Source organism: Pristis pectinata, chromosome 12, assembly GCF_009764475.1.
Source record: "Pristis pectinata isolate sPriPec2 chromosome 12, sPriPec2.1.pri, whole genome shotgun sequence".
NCBI lineage: Eukaryota > Metazoa > Chordata > Chondrichthyes > Rhinopristiformes > Pristidae > Pristis > Pristis pectinata.
In genome coordinates this window covers 25,463,272-25,486,106 of record NC_067416.1, presented here as the reverse complement: position 1 = coordinate 25,486,106, position 22,835 = coordinate 25,463,272, and the positions used below count along the sequence as shown (strand labels likewise).

The following is a 22,835-nucleotide window of genomic DNA, read 5'->3' as shown; positions in this document are numbered from 1 at the left end:
TTAAACACGTCCATGTAAATAATGAATTTACAGATTAGTATACATGGATGTGTGTTTGCATATCATGGATATTTATTATAGATATGTATTGTGTATTTATTATGGCGAATTATATTATATTAATATGCAATAAATAAGATATTTTCAACTCTTCGAAATTTTTATTCTTAATTACGTTCTATTTAATAACAATGTGTCACATAAATATTTGGGTTACGTTCATTATTCATCCATGCTTTACAGATCAAATTCATCCCAAAAATCTTTCCCACCCTTGCATCCCTTCGTTATTTGTATGGTGTGATAAACGGCAAAAACAACATTAGAAGTTTAAAACAAATCAATTTTATTTGGATGTGCATTCTGTCAATGAGAGCATTTCCTCATTCGGTTTTAAGATTGAAACTCTATCCTCCATCATGTACAACAGCGTAAAAGGTAGATGGTTTAAAGTATTATAATGGCCACGAATCAATTCCAAAAGTAAACAACCACAAATTGATCGATCTGTCAGGAATATTGTTGATTTATTCAAGGTGGTCATTTCCTTGATAGTGCATTCAATGTTCAGTAGGTGAAGTTGAGTTCATTGAGCTCAAATCCAGATTGATGTTAAAATATAAAAAAGAAAAAAAATCTCTAGCAAAAGCTATCTGAGAGACAGGTATGTCAACCCACCAGTCACTTCTGAGGTTAAGTCATTAACTTTGTAGTCTTCTATCTTGCTATTAATCAATAATCAGAATGTGGCCACTTTTAATTCATTTGATTATGTTGCAGGAGGTGTATACGTTTGAAATATGTTCTTTGGGGTGCGTTTTCTTAACTTGCGAATATTTCTCCATGAAACAAAATTGACGAACGCAAATGAACTATTGGCTAACGTTGTATTTTAGCAAAAAGTATCCTGAAAAGATTATCAAAGCATAAAATCTACGTGAGAATTCAAAATGAACGGTATTGTTTAAGTTTTAAACTCCTAAGTTGTTATCCTGGTTATACGCAAAGGTTCCTTTAGGTGGCGCACTGTCACCATAATACGAGGGTTGCAATTTTTTGATCGCTATCCAAAACCGTTGCTAATAATCTTTGATTGCAAGAAGTTAGCTTATCTCTTGTTATTCATTGATGCCATCTGCGTTAAAACTCTAACTCTAAATATAGGGAAAAACGTGCCCCTGTCAAAAGCAAAAATTAGCTGTTAAAATGCAGGTTAAATATGTTTGCCATTCATGTTCCTATCGTGCAATTTCCTACAGCAAATATTGTTACCCTCTTTTCAAATTAATTTTACTAAGCCAATGTATTAGAATCAAACTTTGTTCTAACTTATAGTATTCATTCCTTCCAAATTATTTGCAAGCAAACACATCCCGGGATGTAATACTGTATTTAACTTTGTCCATGTTTTCTTTAAGTAAATTAACCTGCTGAATAATTTAGATCTAGTTCAAGGGTAATACCTCTTTGGCAGTTTCAAGTGTGCGGGAGCATCTCTGGTAGTTTAACAAATTACTGTCAGTTAGAAGAGCATCTCATGCCTAACAACAAATTTGGAAATCTCGTTGACTAATCTTAATAGTGAGGAAGTCCTCAGTGTCTTATTTTATTTTCCACTCCTTCTTTTACTGGGACAAACTGCATATTAATTGACTGGAAGCAATCTATGTTCTTGCATTGCCCCCCAGCTACGCTTTCGGCAGCCAAACCGCCCAGCTTTCTTTCTTCATTACGATCTGTTGAATAAATGCAAATTGCGGCGTGGCATTACAAAAAGTAAATTGGCAACAGCTTTCCAATCAATAGTTCTATTAGTATGAAAATATACCAAATTTTAATGGAAATTATTTCTTATGCAGCGCCTATACTACATGAGATACGCGATTAGAATTGCAGTCAGTTAAAATGAGGGGTTTAGATTTTATCTACTGAATATTTTTATATTAAATACAATACTCTAAAGAGCAATAGATTGAAAGTTTCCCTACCGGTTATTAGTATATAATGTTCATTGTCTACGGTATCCGATTTTGAAAGGTAGAGTTTGAAAATGCATATTACGTTTTGGCTATTTCAAAATAGTCATATTTGAATCCGTGTTTTTGCAATTGGAATACAAAAGTCAGTCCCCAGCAGTGCTGTACAATTTTCCTCCATGAATTGAACTGAAGCTTCACTCCATCACTGACTCTCTCACCCTAGGTATGACATCTGGATTGAACATATTAAATATGACATCAACGTCCCGGCGCTTACAAAAAAATATCAGAATTAATTAAAACGAAGTGTGTTTCATTAATGCGTATTATAATATTTAAAATAATGCAATCGATCCTTCTTGGGGCAAATTCCACCTCTGCTTTTCCTGAGATCGGGAAGTTAGAATTTGCACAATGCAGCGAACTTCCTGAGGTTGAGAACAAAATAAAGTTGGGACTTTGAGCAGATCTATCATTGAACCTTGCGTGATTTTAATGAATTATGTTTTTTTTATCTAGACTGGCCGTTTCATTGATATTCTTACCCCGGATGCGCAATGTTTGATACCCCCCTCCAAAAGTCCTATTGTCGGAATGGCTCTAAAATTTGCGCACTGCAGTAATCAAGTTTTGTGATATTTACCAGTGTTTCCCGATATATAGAATGTTTGAAGTTTCTTGTGACTCGAGAATACGCCAAAATATGTTCAGGTGTAAGGTCGGAAGTGGGTGTAAAAGCAGTTCCCTGACTTGTGAGGTGATGCCCTGTTTCCAAGAAGAACCTTCGCACGTTTTCCTTACTGTCAGGCAAAATCCACAATTGGTATTTATTGCGAGTCTCACAAAATATAACCCCAGTGTCATCCGCTTTGAGATATACCCCACTTCTCTAATGACGGTCTACTTTATAAACAGTGGCCGTGTGTTATTTACCTCACAAGCGAAAAGTGGTGAAAAGTTGCATATTGTCGACAAATCGTGGTCTCGCGTGTTTCTAAATCACTGGCATTTACGAATTGCTACCCACGCCGTAACGAGACCACTGATGAAACTCTACAGCGGGTTCAGAAAAATATTTTGAGGGATGCAGCTGATTTATGCATTTCTGTTAACAAAAAAAAGTTGCCGATCTGGATATTAATTAATGCGCAGTGGAAAAATTAACAGCTCTAAAGTTGCAGGCAGTCAGGGACAGACACCTGAAAACGGGAATGCGATGTGTCTGGTGTGCGTGGAAAGGTTTCTTAGTTCTGAGGGATGTTCGGGGAAAGTTGGTAAGGAAATCTTAGTGTGATCAACGGGCTCCTTTCCACATTGCGATGTTGGCGAGCTGTTGATGGAGTCCAGATTGATCCCAAAGCCGCGTCTCTGGGCCTCCCGAGGCGGCGCTATTTGTCAAATGTGCACCTTACAGGTTGTAACGTGAAAACAGGGATTAAGGCTTTCCGCTAAATCTCTGCAAAGCGCTTAATGGAATAGATTTTCCTGGGGTAAAAAATACTCAAAATATCAGCTAACCGTAGTTTCAATTGATTAAAACCAAAATAAAAATCACATAACGCGTGGTAATATAGGAGTGCGGAGAACTCATTTATGAATCGTGCTATTTTCATTTAAGTTCTGTCATTACATCTGAACTGTAAAAAGCGGGCGAAACATCTTTAATCGATCAGTTAATTTGTGGCTTTTATTATAGATGCGTTAGAGGTCCCTGAATGACTATTGTAACGTTTCTTTGGAAAAAAAAATGACGCGCGTTAGATATTTGTTTATTTTGCGTAAGTTGGAAAATAGATTGCGGTCAATTAAAAGTGCCTAACTGGATCGAGAAACGCAATAGACAATTAGTGTGATACGCAATGAATGTATGTTACATACTGCGGAAGTGACCCCAATACTCGACTTGCCACGCTTCTCCTACCGTTCTCACCTCGCGCTGTATGATACGAGTTTGCATTGTAACCCTTTGTGTAATCTTCACCGCAAGTTTTAGCGCACTACGATTTTGTTACCTTTATTTGAAAACTACCGTTATTTATGCGCTAACTAGTCCTGAGCGCCCGCGAGCGGTTGTGTAGTTGGTTTAAGTATTTTGTTTTAAAAGTCAGTAAGGAATATTTTTTTCTCCTAAAAGGGGACTTGTAAACACCAACAATTAGCTCAGTTGCATTCATTTAGAAGACGTCTACTTTTTCTTTTGAGGGACTGGGGGGAGGGGAGGGGGTAATATCTAAAACCCACTACATTAAAACTGAACAAAGGCGGTCGAGTGTCCATAGAAAAAAAAGAGCGTTTGTAAAACGGGGTTGAGGGTTAAAGCAAAAGGCAAAGCCAGAGATTTGGTGAAAAGCAGTGTCTTTGGTTGGCGATTGTGATTTTTCAGTGTGCTCTGGTATGACGGCGAGAAGAGGACAGCTGGCGCGGGGGACTTGGGACTGCCAATGTCCATCTGACTGACTTTGGCCTGACATCTGGGAGACCACTGGTGTGTGGCACGCGAATCGCTTGATGTCGCTATTTATATGCAAATTCTGTGTATCATTCAACCCTCACCGTAAATTTACAAAAGGAACACTTCACATAATAAGGAGGATCGTTACTTCGGGAGGTCTTTGACTGGACCATGCAAATCCGATTCAATCCCGCAAGCTTCTAGCTCTCTTTCTTTGTCCAACAGTGGTTGCTAGCTCAAACTAAGAATCCAGCTGAATCCCCAGTATTTCACCAACAACTGTCCCGACTTCCCAATATGATTTTTAAACCAGATAATTCAAACAATATTTGACAACAAACAGCCCATAAAACTGTCTGGCCCATTGTCCTACCCCATTGTAGTAAATTATTTAAATGTGTTCCGCGGGTTCACTTTTTTTTTCAACCGTATAGATCGTTCGACAATCTCGCTTCATTTAGGATGGAGCTGTTTGCTTGCAAAGAGGAAAGCGCGTGTGTAATTGTTGATGCTTAAAGGTGATATTCGGGCGGGTGTGTTATTAGCATTCTCCTCCCTCGGAACAAAGGGTACCTGGAAAAATTGAAAACGCCTTCAAAACACGGGAAAGTTATTTGTTTGAACGCCAAAGTCACTTTATATTGAAGAGATGAAGTTTGAGCCGCTTTTATGCGACCCTTCCCCTACAAGAAATGGCAGCGGTAAATTGTTGTGTCAATACGGAGTCGTCACATTTCCCCTCGATTAAATTTGGGTTGTTGCAAACAGTTTGTCAAAATGGTAAATTTGGGGTGGGTGATAAAGGTTGTATTTTCCACGCTATCGTCTGGAGCAGTCGTCGTCCAGACCAGATGAGAATAGAAAATGAGCGAAATATATTCAGCCCAAACCCTGTTGTGAGGAACAGCTGATTCCCCTATTCTGGCCAGATGGCTTCTGAACACAGATTTGCATTAATTTTCGCCTAATATCTTCAAAAAAATAGTGGTGCAGCTGCATTTGTTGTCCAATACGTTTTAAAACTCTTTGGCTGCAGCACGGATGAAGCCTCTGTGACGGTTTTGCGGAACTTTTCAGGTTGCGTTTTACAGTCAGCTTTAAAAGGATTTGGCTAAAACCCTATAATTTGGTAATCAGATTTAAATCGCCTCGGCGGGTGTAATCTGGTATGAGAACACTGTAAGTGACGGTGCAAAACACGTTTATCAGATTTGAAGGAAAAACACTTTAATTATATTTAAAAATATATAAATGACTGACAGAAATGTGTTCACTTCGACTAGTTAGTGCTAAAATTACCCATTTTTATTTGTGTTGCTACACTCATTAATTGCTAATGCATGTTTACTATAACGGAGCTTTGCATGTATGTATAAACAAGTGACTCAGAATTAAAATACGCTTAAACCCTTTACAGGTTTCAAATATTACACTTAAAATAGAAGAAAGGTATACTTTGCTGTAACTTAAATTTATTTTCGGTTGAAATGTAATAATTTTGTTAATAATACAGATGTTCCTGATCGATATAACACTGGTTCATACAGCTCAGAATTTCTTTTATTTATTATGCATATTGTTTCCTGCACATTTTGATTTTAAAATACAGTCTTAGGATTCTGTAGATCTATATGGCATCTTAATATGTGATGATTGCTTCTGAAGACTAATCTTATTACTTTCAATCGCCATAAAATATGATTTTATTATACTTACGTATTTAATTAGACGCCAGCAAAGTAATGGATTTTGAAATCGGAATAGCAACAGCTTTGATAATTCACTTATCTGTCGCAATAGTCATTAACCCCCAACACCAGAAAATAGATTGCTCTAACACATCTCTTTCTCACCCTCAGCGGACTATTGAAATTCAAGTGTTATGGTGCCCCCTGATAACAGAATTCGGACTTCGATTTTCACCGATTAATTAAAATATTAGCGTACGTACGGTGCCAATTGTCAAATAAAGGATGGCAGTGCTAATTCGAACGAAGAGAAGGAGCTGATCATTGAGTAAGTGACTATCCCTGATTCTCTCCCATCAGCCCGGGCTCCTACCTTTAGTTAAAAAAAATCACAGGGCAGCCTCCGTCCCAAGGGTCCCCTCCTCTGGGCACAAGCTAATATCTCTGAAAGACTAGTTTTAGTCAACAAAAATCTAGTTAGAAGTACATGTGGATCTTCAGGAATTCCTGGTGATCGCATATCTTCATATCATCTAACTTCATATCGTCGTTCTGATTCACAGCCGTATGCAGCCCTTATATTGTTCATACTAAATGTACCTCATAATTTGGATATTGATTCAGAGAACATAGCTAGATCTTTTACCCATAATGATCACATGGATAGGGAAAAAATAATGTAATACAGCACTTTATACACAACAAACTACATAAAGAAGCCACATTGTTTGACAAGTACGTGTGTATAAAATAAATATTAAACACACCTCACTCCCCAACACACACACACACACACACACATACACAAACATGCACATTTACACGCACAGAGACACGCAAAATTCAGGTTTGTAATTAATTTGTCAGGTAGGTTCTATGCAGCGTTTTATTAATTTTCTGGCCATATATTGCATTGCCCAGCAACTATTTGTAGTCAAGACCAAGGAACATTTGCACACGCTATTTTATAAGTTTAAATACAAACTTCAGCCGCAAGTTTTTGCTACACGTATTGATCTGACAGTGTTCTCCACTTCAGTTTCTGTTTAAAGTAACAATTTTGCCCCTTTAATTTCTGTTTGAAGACAAACAATTCACGTTCGCCGTATATTTTTTTCCTAAAGGATTCATTATGTTAATAATAATGTCTGCATTTGATTTTATTGGATGTCAAATTTGGGTACAAGAAAAAGAAGGGAAAAATACACAGGGAGCAGAAAAAAGAGGGCAGCTCACGCAGCGGCTCAGGTTGTGGCTGTCAATCGCAAGCGTCGCAGCGTTCCGATTGGTTATGCTAATAAGACCTCCATACATGGCCGCTGTCTCCTCCCCTAAACGTCAGAATCTGTCAGCGCCCGTCCCGGGGGTTTAGAGTTTTGGCTCCCGGGAAAGGATCCATTCCTAGGGGAAAGAGGGCTGAGTTTGTATGTTTCCATCCATTCTGTGAGACGCTAAAGGCCCTAATCAACCTCTCCTGTGTCCAGGAACACCTCTATGGTAATCATTTTTCGTTTATTTGTCTTTTGGAGCAGGAGAACCTTGTCAGAAGTGGTCGATTCAGCAGTGTCCTAAGCAGAATACCTTTGATGCTGTTAGCAGGATGACACCACACTGAGAGAACAACATCAACAAACAACATTTTTTTCTACTCTTAAACCAAATTTCCCGCTAGTTGTACTTTTCTCCACAACGGATCACGATCCAACTAGCGCTGAACTACTGAAATTGTTTATGTCGTGCCAATTCAGGACAGCTTGAAGAGGAAGCAAGTCTGAACTCGGCTTTTCTCTCACTGATCATAACGAGCAAAGTCATCTCTCATCTATTTCCCCCTCCGTTCGCCGTGGGAAAAAAAAAATCTGACATCTCCTAGATCCTAAAACCGTACAGGAGCTGGTTTTGCAGAAAAAATTGTTTTAATGTTTGGAATTCAGGAAAATATACCAAGAGGTGGGACGACCATGAAAGAGGAACCGCTAGGAAGTGGGATGAATCCGGTCCGATCATGGATGCACACAGCTGGGGTAGTGGATGCTAACACGGCCGCCCAGAGGTATGTATAATCAAATACTACCTTCCATCTGATTTTTTTTATGTTTCTCATATCGACCCAAAATCACCAAATCCCCTCAATACTCTATCAATTACCCCCTCTCCCTCTGCTCCCCTTCACTTTCCCTTTCATTACATCATATTACTGCTAGCGACAAATCAAGAAATCTCTAGTCTCCCAAATGTGATTCCCATCTCCCATGTTTTCCATCAGTTGGTCTCTGTCTCTAGTGCAGGTAATTCTCACCGATACACTGTGTTATTGTTTTCCCGCAGCGGCGTGGGTCTGGCTCGGGCACATTTTGAAAAGCAGCCGCCCTCAAACCTAAGAAAATCCAATTTTTTCCACTTCGTCTTGGCCCTTTACGACAGGCAGGGGCAGCCCGTCGAGATCGAGAGAACAGCTTATGTGGACTTTGTGGAGAAAGATAAAGTAAGTTGCTCACTGTAGAAATGATTTTCTCTTTAAGTGCACAATAACTAACAAGCCTAACGGTACTCAAGAGGCGCCCAAACCACGTGTAGTTCTGCTTGTTATAACAGCTCTCGGCTGCTAAGAAAAATAGCTGCCTGTTTATGACATTGTGTGTAAATATTATTTTATTACAAAAGCCTAAAAGCAAAATGTTTCCTATTGCTAGAATACAAGGACTCGCCGCATACTTAACAAGCCAGAGACTGACATGGCAAGCTGTTAATTATAAACACATATACTTAAAGAGACATGAAAAATAAACTATGGAATACATTGAACTATATAATTACTCATTTATAACGGTTGCTTTTAGGAGCCAAATAATGAAAAAACCAACAATGGAATACACTACAAACTTCAGTTACTTTACAGCAATGGTAAGTTGAACTGAATTGATCCAGAGGGGTGTACCGGTTTTCTTTTTCTATTTTAATAGGGTTTGGGTGTGAGTCATGTGGTGTAGATACAAGTCACTGTTTGTATATTTCTGAAGTTCAACCTGGCTAGCAATTAGGTGTAAAAAGAAAATAAAAAGATTAGAATTTCATTGTCGCTTCTCCTGATTTATCGGGCGTTTAGCTTTGAAAGTGAACATGATGCTGTTCCCATCCCTTGAAGCAGAGTCCTCGTTCAATTTTAATGTTTTTTTTTAATTTCATGCCCTTTTGGCGTTGTTGTATGGTGATCCTGTGGGGAAGCATATTGTCCTATATTGTAAGAGTCAAACGCAGACAGTAAAACTAATCTTTAAAGTAAAATTCTAGATCTAAAAGATCTAAACAGTGCCCTGGGCTTGCTTTTTACACTATTGACCATGAACTCCAGATTTGAATATCATAACCAAAACATTAAGTATACCCGTGACCTTAGTTATCACCGTTTGAGTGTAATGGAATACCTGTCCAAAAAGAAAATATACAAACTATGGGACAAACATTGGCCCCGTTAAAGACCAGCGCTCCACGCTTCACAGCACTGCAAATTGCACATTTCAACTAAACATAAAATTTACAATAAATGTCAAGAATTCATGAATTTCCTGGGATACAGTTTATATTTCTCTGACGAATATTTTATTCACGTTTTATCGCCTATCAGCTCATTTTATTGCATTCATTACAAGGACACCAGCTTCCATATTTTGCCAAATTAACAGTGTCCTTTAACAGAGCGATGTAGTATGCAAACTTGCCTTTCTGTTTTTGAATGATCTGGATCTTGAGACGGTCCATCCATTGATAACGCACGTTTCCCTTTTTAAGTGCCGTTAAATTTGATACTACTTTATTTCTAGGGGTGCGAACAGAACAGGATCTCTACGTCAGGCTCATCGATTCAATGACCAAACAGGTGAGCCAGTAAAAAAAAACACTTTAATTTTTGCATTATAATGTTTACAATGGCTTTATTCATTTAACCTCAGAGCCTACGTTGTACACAATTTCTCATGCTTTGGTAGGAAAGCAACACTTTTTGCAAGTTGCAGTATTTTAAATGAATTGACTGTCTTGAAATCAACACAAATTTGTTTGGGTTCAGCTAAGTTTTACTATGCATGTGCCTCTCAAAATTCCCAGTGTTAAATTCGCACTTTGTGAAGAAGGGCGTGATTTGGTTATTGTGGAGCTGGGTGATCTGGCAGTTGGCGTCTCCATTTGTCTGCGGAGTTAAATGCGCTCAGGTGAAAAGTCAGCTTGTCCTCTCCTAGTTCCAATTCACCTCTCAGCCCATTCTCCATAATTCAGCTCCACTTTTTTTTTCCTGCCCAGAAGCTGCAGCTTTGAGTGGGTGCGCCAGGGGTCACGAAGCAGTCCATTCCCTGAGATCAGCTGTATTTCTTTATCATCTGTCTGTCATACCTTGTAAATAACATAATTACAGGCAGTTGCTTATTAAATTATTTAGCCTGTCTTCTGCAACTTCAAAGATGATAAGTATGGTTGATCAAAAGTGCTGCACAGTAATTAGCCACGGGAGTCGGCACGTTTACATTTCCAATTGAAAGTCGCCAAATATTTCACCATCTCCCCAATACACTTTGATTTACATTACACTGTAATTTTATTGTCACAAATGCATTATAAATTAATAAAGAACACCATTCCAGAAATTGCCCAAATATGTTGCTCGTTCCTCCATCCGCTGAAAACCGTTATTTTTGCTTGTTTAGTTTTGCGCTTTTTTGGGGGGCAGTAGTACACGTTACGTGCCATACGTTCATCTCATGGAATCAGATGTCTGCCTCATCATTCAAATTTCCTAATTAAGTTTGTGATCACGCAGTGATTTTGCGAGTTGGGAAAAAAAAGGAACAGTGTTAAGCAGTGCCCGCGCAGATCATAAGATGACCCATAGATGTCTAGGTTTGGAATTAAGGGCCTGAGTCTGGCACGGGATTGACATTGATCATAAGAACCCCAATGCTATTTCCCACTTGCCACAGTTATTTCAATAGGTCAGAAACCTCCTTACCGTTCCTCTGTGTTTTAAAAGGTGACAACATGGTTTTATTGCCATTTTATCTGTAAGGTAAACGCTTGCCGAGATCGCCGTAGCCTAATTAGGAGGGTGTATATCCTGCTTCTAAAGAGCTTGGTACGAAGAGGCTGTTTTTTTAAAAGAGATATCTACTCACGGAGCCACGCATTTTACTATTTTAATGATGCAAACGAGGCTTTGTAAAAGCTCTAATCTCACTTGATTGATGGAAAACAGCAATGTAACTGATCAAAGAGTCAACGGCGCAGAGCAACTAATTTACTGATTAGGATTTCTGCAGCAAAATGAAAACAGAGAAGCACGAAACAAAAAAAAAGCGCGCAGGAATGGCGATTAGGAGGGGAAACAATAACATTCCCAACTTAGTCATGTTTTATTTCATTGACAACAATCAGAAAATAAGCATCTGGACTGGGGAGGTGCAGATCGTTACAATGCGAGCAAAGCGAATCTCGTTAGGTGAATAATAAGGGTACAGACAGCTTGGAACTGGGGATCCGATGCGCTCAGCTGAGTTGTAAAGGAGCGTGGTGCGTTTGTGCGCACTGCTCGCTGGAGAAGACTCGCTGAAAGGCGAGCGAGGAGAAGGCGAACACACCTAGAGCTCTCACCATCTGGCTGCTGTTAGAACGAATGCTCAATAATTACTCAACCGTACTCACAGACTGTCTTTTTAGAGAAAAAAATCATTGTGTGTAATTGAAAAATAAATACCAGATTCACTCCACAGGCTAAATCGCACCAAAAAAAAACTATGAGGTTTTTTTTGGGTGGGAATGGGGGTGGGAGAGAAGGTGAAACGACAAACTAAAACACAACATTGTTTGGTTCCAAAACTTGCTGTGCCGCTTCACAAAATAAATAACGGCACTCTCCCCTTCCCAAACATGTTGAGGAGTGGGGGGTTGGTGCGAGGCAAATGCAATTAACGTTTTTGTCGAGCTGACGCCCAGTCGTATTCTTGCCCCCCTCTCATAAAATACACGATCAAAATTCAACACGACATGTAATTAATACCTGGGAATGACAGGCACTCCTCACCTTGTTAAAGGATAGGTTCTAACTGATTTAAACGTGACCGTGAGGTTCAGACTGACGGGCGGTCAGAAATCTCAGATTTTGGGCCTTTTCTGCTGTTACTGTTCTTTCTAAATATGTATACATTGTCTTAATGAACATCAGGGAAAGAATCGTTTAGGATGATCCGGAAACTATTGTTTTCCTTTTTAAAAAATGGCCAGTGTTGCTGCATAAACAGGTATAGCGACATTTAGTCATTGTTAAAGGCAACTTTTCAATGTCAAAACTCTGATTGTTGTTTCTTTGGATAATTATTTCAGCCGATTGTATACGAAGGCCAAGATAAAAACCCCGAAATGTGCAGAGTCCTACTTACACACGAAATTATGTGCAGGTAAGCTACTTGTGGCGCTTAAGGTGCGTTGTCAATGTGAAAAGTTGCACAAGATTTACTCTCCGCTATACAGTTTCAATTCGCAAGGCACGGGAGGCAAAACTACCACTTTATACTAACGACGAAGAGATTTTAACAAATGTAAGTTTAGGACATTGTTATTTTTTTGCGTGCTAATGAAATAAAATGCTCCTTTGATGTTAAATAAAGCAACATTTCCCACCCATTGAAATGGAAAGAGGCACTACGTTTTTAAACAAAACGTGAAAGTTATGTTTCATTAATCGTAAGATATGTTTTATTGCCGACGTTGGAAGTCTTGGTAATTGCTTAGGCCTTGAACATGGGGAAGTTAAATCTAACATGCTGTTCGCTGCATTGGATTAATATGTTACTCCTGCGATTGCGCTGCACTTTTAAGAAAAGAACCAAAACAGGTTATAGTTTATGCACACGAGAGTGATTCCACCAGAGTGAGTCACTGATCATGCAGTTATTTTACTGTTCCCTTCTTTACTAGGTTGAACCACAGATAAACCATAATCTGTTATTGATAAAAAAGAAACTCTTTGTACTTATTGAGCTCATGTATGTGAGAATTGATTTTGATACTGTCAGTTAACCTTTTCTCTAGAGCAGTGATGCATTGTTCATACTGTTGTTAGATAGCATGCACATCACCAGGATTTGTGTCAGAAGAGCAATTTCCCACCTGTTTTTTCTAACTGCCATAAGAGTTTCACAGTGCAAGGGAAATAAAAAATGCATCATTGATTTTGTATGTATTGAATGTGAAATATAGTTGCTTGTTAGAGCAGGGCTGTTCAGGAAGTGCAACCAGAATTTCAGGCTACAGTAGCAGGTATCATACTCTAAGGGGCATACTATTCCTAGCTATTATGCTTATTGCTTAATGTCATTTCACTTAAAACATACTGTAACAGTGCTAATATACAAAAGCAGAGTTTTCCCTATACTGGGTAATAAATATAAATTACAACCAATAAAGTGAAATTTCTTTATTATCCACTACTGCATGTATTGCAATTAACATAGAAGAGAGCACAGATGTGATTTAAGCTGTAAGTGGAAGACTGTAGACTTTCTTTAATCACTTTAGCTGTCAGATTTAAAAGGCTTTATATACTTTGCCTACCATATGGTGTTAATTTAGCCAATTTAGACATGTAACCATTATACAACTATGATTTTTAAAGATATAATCATGTATTATATTTGCTATATTCTAATTTCAATTACATTTCTGAAACATATACTTAACAAAGGATTTTTTTAAATTAACAAAAGGGGCATACAGACTGTTATGGTTCCAATTAATAAATGCCCCACAGAAATATTGGTTGAAGGTGGCATCTTGCATCTTCTCCAGAAATAACAGCTTGACAATTAGAGGTAAACAAAAGCGGAAGCTGTGAAAACCTATTCCCTAGCCTCCTGCCTCTTTCTTTTCTGAGATCAACGTAAAGACAGACACCACAACATGTTGTTTTTCAATCTTTTAACATTCCCATTATGGTGCTCGTTCACTGGCCATGATTATATCAAAGTTGAAGTTGGGGAAGGTGCTGGGGGCAGGGAGGAAGATAATCATTTATTTAAAACATACTTAAGATTATTTCTTTTACTTGCAGCCGGTGTTGTGACAAAAAAAGTTGCGGCAACAGAAATGAAACTCCCTCGGATCCTGTGATTATTGACAGGTATGAATGTATTAATTTTTATTCTTTGATGCCCATTACCCCCAGTCTTGCTTTCAGTTCATTCTGTGCATTGTTCCATTTGTTGTCCTTTTGTGTTACCATGCACAGGTGGGTTGACTTGGAAACCTGGTGGCTCACTCTGTGGGGATTCAGTAATTGCTTGTGAGTTGTCAAGGGAAGCAGTTTCATCTGCCACCATGCTCACTGTGAAGAGTATTTTATGCCTAGAGAGTTTTTGGCTTTAAATGCAGATATGTGCTCTAATCTGTTTCTTAGTAACTCACAGGTATTTTGTGTTACTTTTAGTTGCCATTTGTTTAATAGTTACGTATTGGCTTCTTTTGTTAGAAAGAAACATACCTTGCTGAAAGGCTTGTGACATTAAATTTGTTTAACATCGCTGCTGTCACATGTTGAAAGTTACTGCAAAGTATAGGTATGATAACTCAACACCTTAGTAGAGTTTGAGCAAAGCTGGGTTTCAGCCGCTTTCATTACTGACGTATCTTCTGATCATGAACTTTGGTTTCAGTGTCTGAAAATTAAACCAGGAAAGACCCTAAGTTAAGCCTGACAAAATATGCACCACCAGTGGAGAGCAGTGCCAATGTTTGATTAGCTGGAATAGCTGTTTGCTTAGTGGAGAATGTTAGCTATCTGACAGAGGGGACATCTTTCTTATTAGTAATCAAATAGGGCAGACCAGTTGTTGCCATCACTCTGGGATTGTGTCAAGCAATTGAAGGCAGGTTCAACAGTTTGAAGAACTTGGTGTTAAAAAATCAATACAATTATATTTGTCTTTAGTGTTTCTGTCCTAATGGACTCAAAGTAGAATTTCTACATAAAGAGTGCAATTATAATACACAATGTTTTTTACTTTATTAGGTGAATATTGAAAATAAATGCACTGCATATTTTCTTAATATTCTTCACTATCATCAGCCTTCTTCATTGCTATTGTCTGGCAGAAGTTATAAAAATGATTTTGCATTTATGACTCAGGTTATTATGCTATTTCATTACAGTGGCTATTGAGCATCTGTATTGAGCTGATATTATGATGTAATTTAAAGACACATTAATATTGCACATTTATTGTGTTATCAATAGTGATGGCATTATAACCTGTAGTAAGATTTATGGGAAAAACTCGTTTATAATAGAGAAAGGTGAAATAGTGATTCTAATACTATGGATTCAAATTTATACCGTAAATAAATAATACAAATAAAATATTACTTTAGGCAGTTTAGAGGGATTTGCAAGGCATTTCTACTAATATAATTAGAACATTTTATTTGAAAACATTTGAAGACCAGTAATTTTAAAACACAAAACCCTCAACAAAAAATATGTATAACTATATAACCTTCTCCCTTTTAACATCATCATACAGTTCCTCATAAAATAGTTATGTTTAGTTGACTAAGAAAACAACATCAAAACATATTTTAAGAATAACCGCTAAGCAGTTTATAGTGTAACTAGTGCAATTGCTGAAACTATATTAGTTATGAGAAATCTGCTTCACCTTTCTAAATTTACTTGAAATATTTAAAAGAATTGTAAATGTAGGAATTCTAATGAACTTAATGTTGCACATTGTGCCAAGCACAGTGAAGAAACGGAAGAGGCTTTAGCCAGACATGTACATAGAAATTTAAGAAGTGTATAGTTAGTAGGAAGGGCAGAAAAGTTTATAGCCTTGAGGTGAATTGGAAAAGTGCTAAAGTTAAAGCATAAACATTTAGGTCTACATGGAGATATGGGTTCCAAGTCTTCACAGACATTAAAACAAAGTCGAAGTGAGAACCTGCATTTGTAGAGTTTTTTTTCGCTGTTTTGTTGTATGGCTTAGAGTCCCCTGGTGAGCAATCTCATCACTTGGCTAGTTGGTTCTAAAAGGAATCACAGGGAGCACGCTCTACCAGTTCCTTTTTGCCCTCGGACACATTTAGCAGGTTCTGAACAGATAAGGCATATTTGTCCTCAGGATATGAACCAATAATTCAATCTTGAATTGAGATCTATGACCACACATTTGTTCCAGCTCAGGTCCAAGCAGTGTTCCGTAAATCAAAGCCATTGTCCATCGTTAGGTGAACAAAAAAGCAGCTTACTGCAAATAAACTGTTTAGAGGAAAATCTTTTCGACTTAACCGTATTCAGAGGAGTGGGGTTATAGGGGGATGGAGGGGTGGGGGTGATGGTGTTGGTGGGGATGGTGGTGTGGTGAGGGGGGGAAGAAAGAACATACATGCTTTGTTGCACTGCTGGGCAGGATGAGAATATCATTTTCATAGTAAAATAATGTTTTCTGGGAAAACAAAAAAAACAGCTGTTTCTTATTAGGAACACCCATTGTCTATATCACACAAATCTAAAGAGATAAATCCTATTTCTCCAATACATTCTGATGCTCTTAAATGATTACAGGATGCTGTGAATGCTGTTTAAATTAGAACATAATCTGTGCTAAAATAATTCTTCCGTGCTAGCATAGTGTATTTTATTGCTAACTGCGGAAATTCCTGGAAAGGTACATCCTCTTGCCTTTTCCTTCCCTGTGTGGGTTCAATGTAGATGGATGCAATGTCCAACTGTTGAAAATTGAAAAGACTGATTGTTGAGGAAGACAAGAGGAGGCAGGATTATATTACAATCACAACACAGCACAGCAACGCTCTAGTGAGAGCTGTGGTAGCTGTGCTGGGATACATTAAATGGGTTCACGATACATTACGGATAGCACACATAGCAGAATGTTCCCAGTGGCACCCGTGCAGTCAAATAGCAAGTTGGCATCTTTACTAGTAGTAACTGGCATCCCCTGTAGAGCTGGCATTTCTGTACAGTTCAGGAGACTTATCATTCCAAGTGTGTCCTATTTTCCTGTACAGCAGCCAGACATCTGTTTATCCCATTTTCTCTCTCTTGAAGCGATTGGAATGGCTTTAGTTTAGAGAAAAGTTTAGTCAGGTTTAACAGCTGTTACTGAATTTCAAGCCTGCTGGTTTCTAAAATATTTTCTGTGGCCTTTGGATCTGTATGATTTTTAATGGTTCTGAAACAATGTGAATTCATGATCTTTTAATTATTTTGCGTTTGTCAATATCATTGAATGTAATTGTCGAGAAATACTTTTATAGGTATGTCAATATAAATGTACCAGGATCAAATGTTTTGATTCAACAACGCTTGTTATTTAAGACCCATTTTAAGTTTTTAAGTGATGGTAGCGGAGTAGCCAAAGACTGATTTTCAGTTTTCTTAGTCAACATTGGTTCCTTTCACTTCCTGTCACAAAGGTCAAAGAAAGCTGACCTTTGCTGGCAGCTTCAGTTGTTGAATAATTCATGTGATTGACTTTTTGTCAGTGCACACAGTTGTGCTCTGGGACATTTTATTCATTTACCTCATTTAAAGCGCCTTTCTGCACCTGTTCAACTATTAATATCATGTAATTTGTGCCTAATGCCGATTTTGCTTAACATTCATTATATTTCTTATTAGCTATATTTCCAAACGATTATGTATGATTATTACTAGACCCTAGGAACAGTGATGGGTTATTCCCCAGACCTTTACATCTTCTTGTCAGGCTGTTTTCGGAAGCATTGAGGATAAACATTTGACCAATCCCAGTGTTTTTGTTCCTAGTCCATATCCAACCAGCAGTTAAAACATTTTCCCTTATGGCTTTGGAAAAGCATGATTAAACCCTACACTGTTGAAGCTGTACAAATGCCAGCATTTATAAGGTCAACGGTTTTGTTAAAAATGCAATGTAAATTAGAATCTGTGGAAAGGGACATTAAACAAAATTTAATTCATTGTCTTCTTGAATGCCATTTATGTTTTGGCTGAGCCTGGGAATGACAAGCAGGATTTTCAAATTTTAATAATTTTAAATTAAACATTGTTTTGTTATCTAGCACTTACTACGCTACAGTGTTTGGACAATTAATGCAAAGCTGTGATTGTTGGTGGTTTCCACTGTATGTTTAGAGATTATATAGAAACCTTCTTTGAATGGCATGTTGTCATTACATCTGCATAATGTAATTAGAGCAATACAGTTTGGTGTTAAGTTTTCCTCTTCACTTTCTCGTGTACATGAGCGTGTCAACGTTAAAACATAGGGCAGATATTTTCTCAGCTTTTTGCTTTGCATTAATTTCATTTTCCAAGCTGTACCTTGTACCAAATAAACTGCGAGTCTTCTGCGTAAACACTTGTTTCTCTCCTTCCACTGGTGTTTCTGCACAGATTTCAAGGATACAGTATATTTCTGATTAATGAGCATGGCAGTAGAAAATACATTTCAGGTCAGGAGAAACTACAAGTGCAGTCTCCATACAAGTACACAGGTGTGAACATTTCTGCATTATTTATGACCATCTCACATCTCTTGTGCTATAGAGGAAAAACAAAACAATTTTGAGAAGTGCTGTGCTCATTCAGTCTTCAATACTAAATATATCTCAGTGACCAAAGACTATAGTGGAATGTCAAGGAACAGAGACTGTGTGCTGGGGTCTGTGTTGGGGTGGAGTGGGATTAGAGGTATAGTGGAGGTGGGGGAGGGGGCAGCGACAGGGAGGGGTGGAGACAAGGAGGAATCCTAGAGAGATGACAACAGTGTAAAATTAGAGGGGAAAAAGAGGATGCTTATATACAAGAGATAGTGAGAAGAGCACATGTGGGAGAGAATGAGAGTAACTGTAAGGGAAGGGGAGACAAGCCAAGCTGTCAAAACTATACAAAATGAGGAACCTGATAAAAACCATTCCGTGCTTCTGTTGCAGTCTTATCAGGTGAAAAGGAGAGATAGTGCTTCAGCCTGTAATTTTGTTTGGAAGTCTTTGATAAATTGCGTTGGTTTATGGAAAAGTCCACCAAAATCAGAACACTGTTATTCCAATGTTATAGAAATGAGTGATTTTTATCAGCAAATGAACAAGATTTCTTTCCATAACCTTAAGTGAAAATAAACCATGAAAGTGGAAATGGAGCTGTTTGAACAAAGTTTTAAAAACAAACTTTATAAAATCCTGAATCTGACTCAATATGCTTGTTTTTTAGCCAAATGACTTAATGTTATACATCATTTATTTCCACAAAATTTTAATCATTTATAAGGAAACAAGAATTGATGGTGGTGGTGTGGGTGGAGAGGGGGTGGTGCGGGGGAGGGCTGTGTGTGGCAGGGGAAGTGGTATCGTGAACTACAGATGGAAATTCTTAGCTTCGGAGAAGGAGGTTTCCACAGCAGAAGCCAGAACATGACTGACAGACAAGACTACAGGAAGTGAAATCTCAGGGAGTTTAACCTGTACTTGGCAAGGCATCCACAGATTACACTGAAGAGAAAATTAAAAAAAGCACTTATTTGGGCTGATCTATCAGTCAACAAGTAATGGATGTGGATTTGAACATAGAACTCTTTTTGTTATTGTCTTTGATTACTTATGCTCTGTACAAAGTGTATCATTGAAACATGAACCCAGATGGTTTACTTTCTGTACCCCAAACCGCATTTTATTGGAACTAACATGGAATCAAACTTGTTGATAATATCTACGAATAACAACAAAAGAATCCTGCATATTTTTTGTTATTGAGATTTGAACCCCATTAGTAAATTCAGCTAGGCAAAGGGGAAAAAAGGTTACCTAATTAAGGGAGTTTGATATAATAAAGTTTGCTTTAATGAGGTTTGATTGCATTTTAGTATTGAAGTAAACTAAGCTAAAATCAACTGTTATCTTTTAATTCCTAATGATAAATACAGTAATGTGGAACAGCTGGTTGGTTTGCTAGGGATCATGTTGTGTTTCTCAAATAGTAAATTCATTGGGAAATGAGTTGAACATATGTGCAAAGGAAGGGCTTTACATTTGTGTTGTTGTAAGACATGTAGAATGGGCCCAGCTAACGGAAGAAGCTGGCTCCAGCTTGTCGCTGGTGAAAGACGAAACACGGTTACACATCTGGTGAGAAAGAGCAGTTCATTTGCCGAGACAGCTCTCCCTGCTGTAGCTGAAAGAGCCTATTTTGATTGAAACAAAGCAGTGGGGGCTGGGGTGTCAGTTACTACAACTGGATCTACTGAAAAGTCTCAGGGTTCAATAATGAAGACAAACTAAAATTACAGCGTGCCGGAGTTAAACCCCCAAACATCACTTACACGCACTTCTTTATTTAATAAATCTAATCTCCTCCTAACAAAAGTTTACTTGAAAGGGGGCATAAGTTTTAAAGTGAAGAGTAAGCAACAATTAATTTGTGCCTAAAAAAAGTTATTGAAAAGCAAATTGTTAGGCTCAGACTTGGTTCATCTGACTGTGACATATGTGCAGTAAAAGAACTTAATTCAGTTATGTATACAAGACGAACACTCCCCTTTTTTAGTACTGAATGCACTACTGGCACTCTGCACATTCACCCTAGCCATGCTTAGAGGACTTGTGACCGCACAGAAGGCTTAATTTAGGCAGGCGACAAAAGGCCCTAACAGTTGGAGTAGGGCTATTAAAGCACAATGGGCTGACGCGGGCGCCCATTCTTTCTGAACAACAACCAGTAAAATTGAATTGGTTTTGGTATTGTGTGGACTGTCAGGTATGCACTTTGCCAACCAAAATTTGATTAGGATTTCCTCTACAAGTTTACGTAGGCCTTCTGTGGTGTGTATGCCTCGGCTGGCAAGCTATTTACTCTTATCCAGCCTGAATTACATTATCAGCTTTTTCTTGAATGGAGCTGTAACCGTTACTTTTATCCATCTGGAAGAAGATAACAGACAGGACAAAGAGGGGATAATAAAGAATGAGGTATGGTTTCATCAAACCATTTTTTAAAAAGTTAGATGGTTTTAATAAATATTGGTATGGTTAATGCAGGTGGTGAATTAGAACCAGAGTAAGAAAGGTTCTGTCAGCAGGACTTGAGAATCAATTTTTGTACTCTTAGAAATATGCCCAGCTTTGATATATTGTAAATTATACTAGAATGAAAACTATTTAACTTGTTTTAATTTTTTCCATAGTCATCCTACAACATTTCAACAGTGAGAAAGTGATTTTTCATCAAACTTATCGGTGACAGCACTAACACTATAATCAAGTACAATTTAACTTTTATGCACATGGATCTAGAGCATAGAAATGCACACCACGTGTTTTTGTAGGACATATTAGTGACTAATGTTGGGAGATGCATGGTTTGTTTTTCTATGTCAATGACTTCATTTTGCCTCTTTTGATTGGCTTTATGAGGGCCAGGGGTCTTGGTAAAAGTCAGCATAGTTAGTGACTTAAGTATGCAAACAGCATATCACTGAGATATATCTTTTGTGGAAAAAATCTTAAAAATGTGGTAATAAAAAAAGTTTTCACAGGTCAATTCGTACATTGAGACATATTAACTGTAATTATGGGACATTGAAGCCTTGAACTTAGCATCAGCTCTGATTTGAATTCTTGGTTTTGACTTTCACTAATGCTTCACTTTAAATGCATTTGGTGAAACCTAAATGGGTCATTTATTATGCAGGGAATAAAACTTAGCAATTTCAAAGAGTCTGCCTTTCTGAAACGTTTTTTGCTCTTTTAACAGTGGAACAGATTTTGCAAGCATTCAGAATGAAATGCAGGCGTTTGTTTCAATATGTCCATTGTTGCCATCACATAGACACTAACTGTTGGAAATCATAATATTAATTCTGTTTTAATAGTACTGGAATAATTTGCTCCTATATAAAAACATTTGTTTTCAATGAATTATATGAAAAGAAAAGTCTAAAGTAAATCCAGTGGCTCTGATGATACACACAATTCAACATGAGGGTAAGTAATACAAGCCTTTCCACAGATTCACACCCACAACATTTGTTTCAAATTAGAAAAGGTTTGTAAATCAGATCAATATGCTTGGATGCTGTAGTCCCTCAGTGGGATCTCTTATGTCAGTTCTTCCTCAATATTTGCTTATTGGAAGTGGTGCCAATGAGTGCATCCCACATCTATTTCCATTTTCAGAACATAGCAATTTGTACTGTGACACTAGAAAGATTGGGTAAGGAAATATTCTGTAGGTAGGATTGGACATGCTGCTGGGTCCTGCTGTTTGAGGTCATAGGACACCGATCTATGTGGTGGACAGAATTCATCTGTTACCTCCATGATTTGTGCAATGGTCCATGGCCAAGAGAAGGCCCTGAGGAAGGTGAAATGAATTTAACAGAGAGCCTCTGAAATAATACTGATCATTTATTAAATTAGACATTCTATATCTACTTTAAAAATCAGTTCATATAAAATATAAAAGGAGATGACTTCTGTAAGTTAAATACAGCACAGTTATGAATCTAAAGACTTTTATCACAACAGTATTTAAAATTAACCTGACATAGCTGTTAAATGATACACAACAGATTTTAGCTACATCCCATTTTAGAGATAATTTTTCATCTTTCAAGTGTGGCATCAAAGTAAACTACTACTCATTTTCCCTGAGAATTCATTATAATTGCTTCTACCACTTTTATG

General features: G+C 37.8%; 1 protein-coding gene across 3 annotated transcripts in view; it reads left to right on the top strand.

Moving 5' to 3' along the window:
- Positions 1–7,554: 7,554 nt before the first annotated feature.
- Positions 7,555–22,835, top strand: part of ebf3a (EBF transcription factor 3a) — a 114,262-nt gene continuing 98,981 nt past the window's right edge. For all 3 annotated transcript variants that reach the window (XM_052027196.1, XM_052027197.1, XM_052027195.1), the window contains exons 1-6: positions 7,555–8,172; positions 8,448–8,604; positions 8,960–9,023; positions 9,941–9,996; positions 12,486–12,559; positions 14,212–14,280. In XM_052027196.1, coding sequence (XP_051883156.1) covers positions 8,039–8,172; positions 8,448–8,604; positions 8,960–9,023; positions 9,941–9,996; positions 12,486–12,559; positions 14,212–14,280 — 554 coding nt within the window. In that variant the 5' untranslated portion in view covers positions 7,555–8,038. The remainder of the gene's footprint in view (positions 8,173–8,447; positions 8,605–8,959; positions 9,024–9,940; positions 9,997–12,485; positions 12,560–14,211; positions 14,281–22,835) is intronic.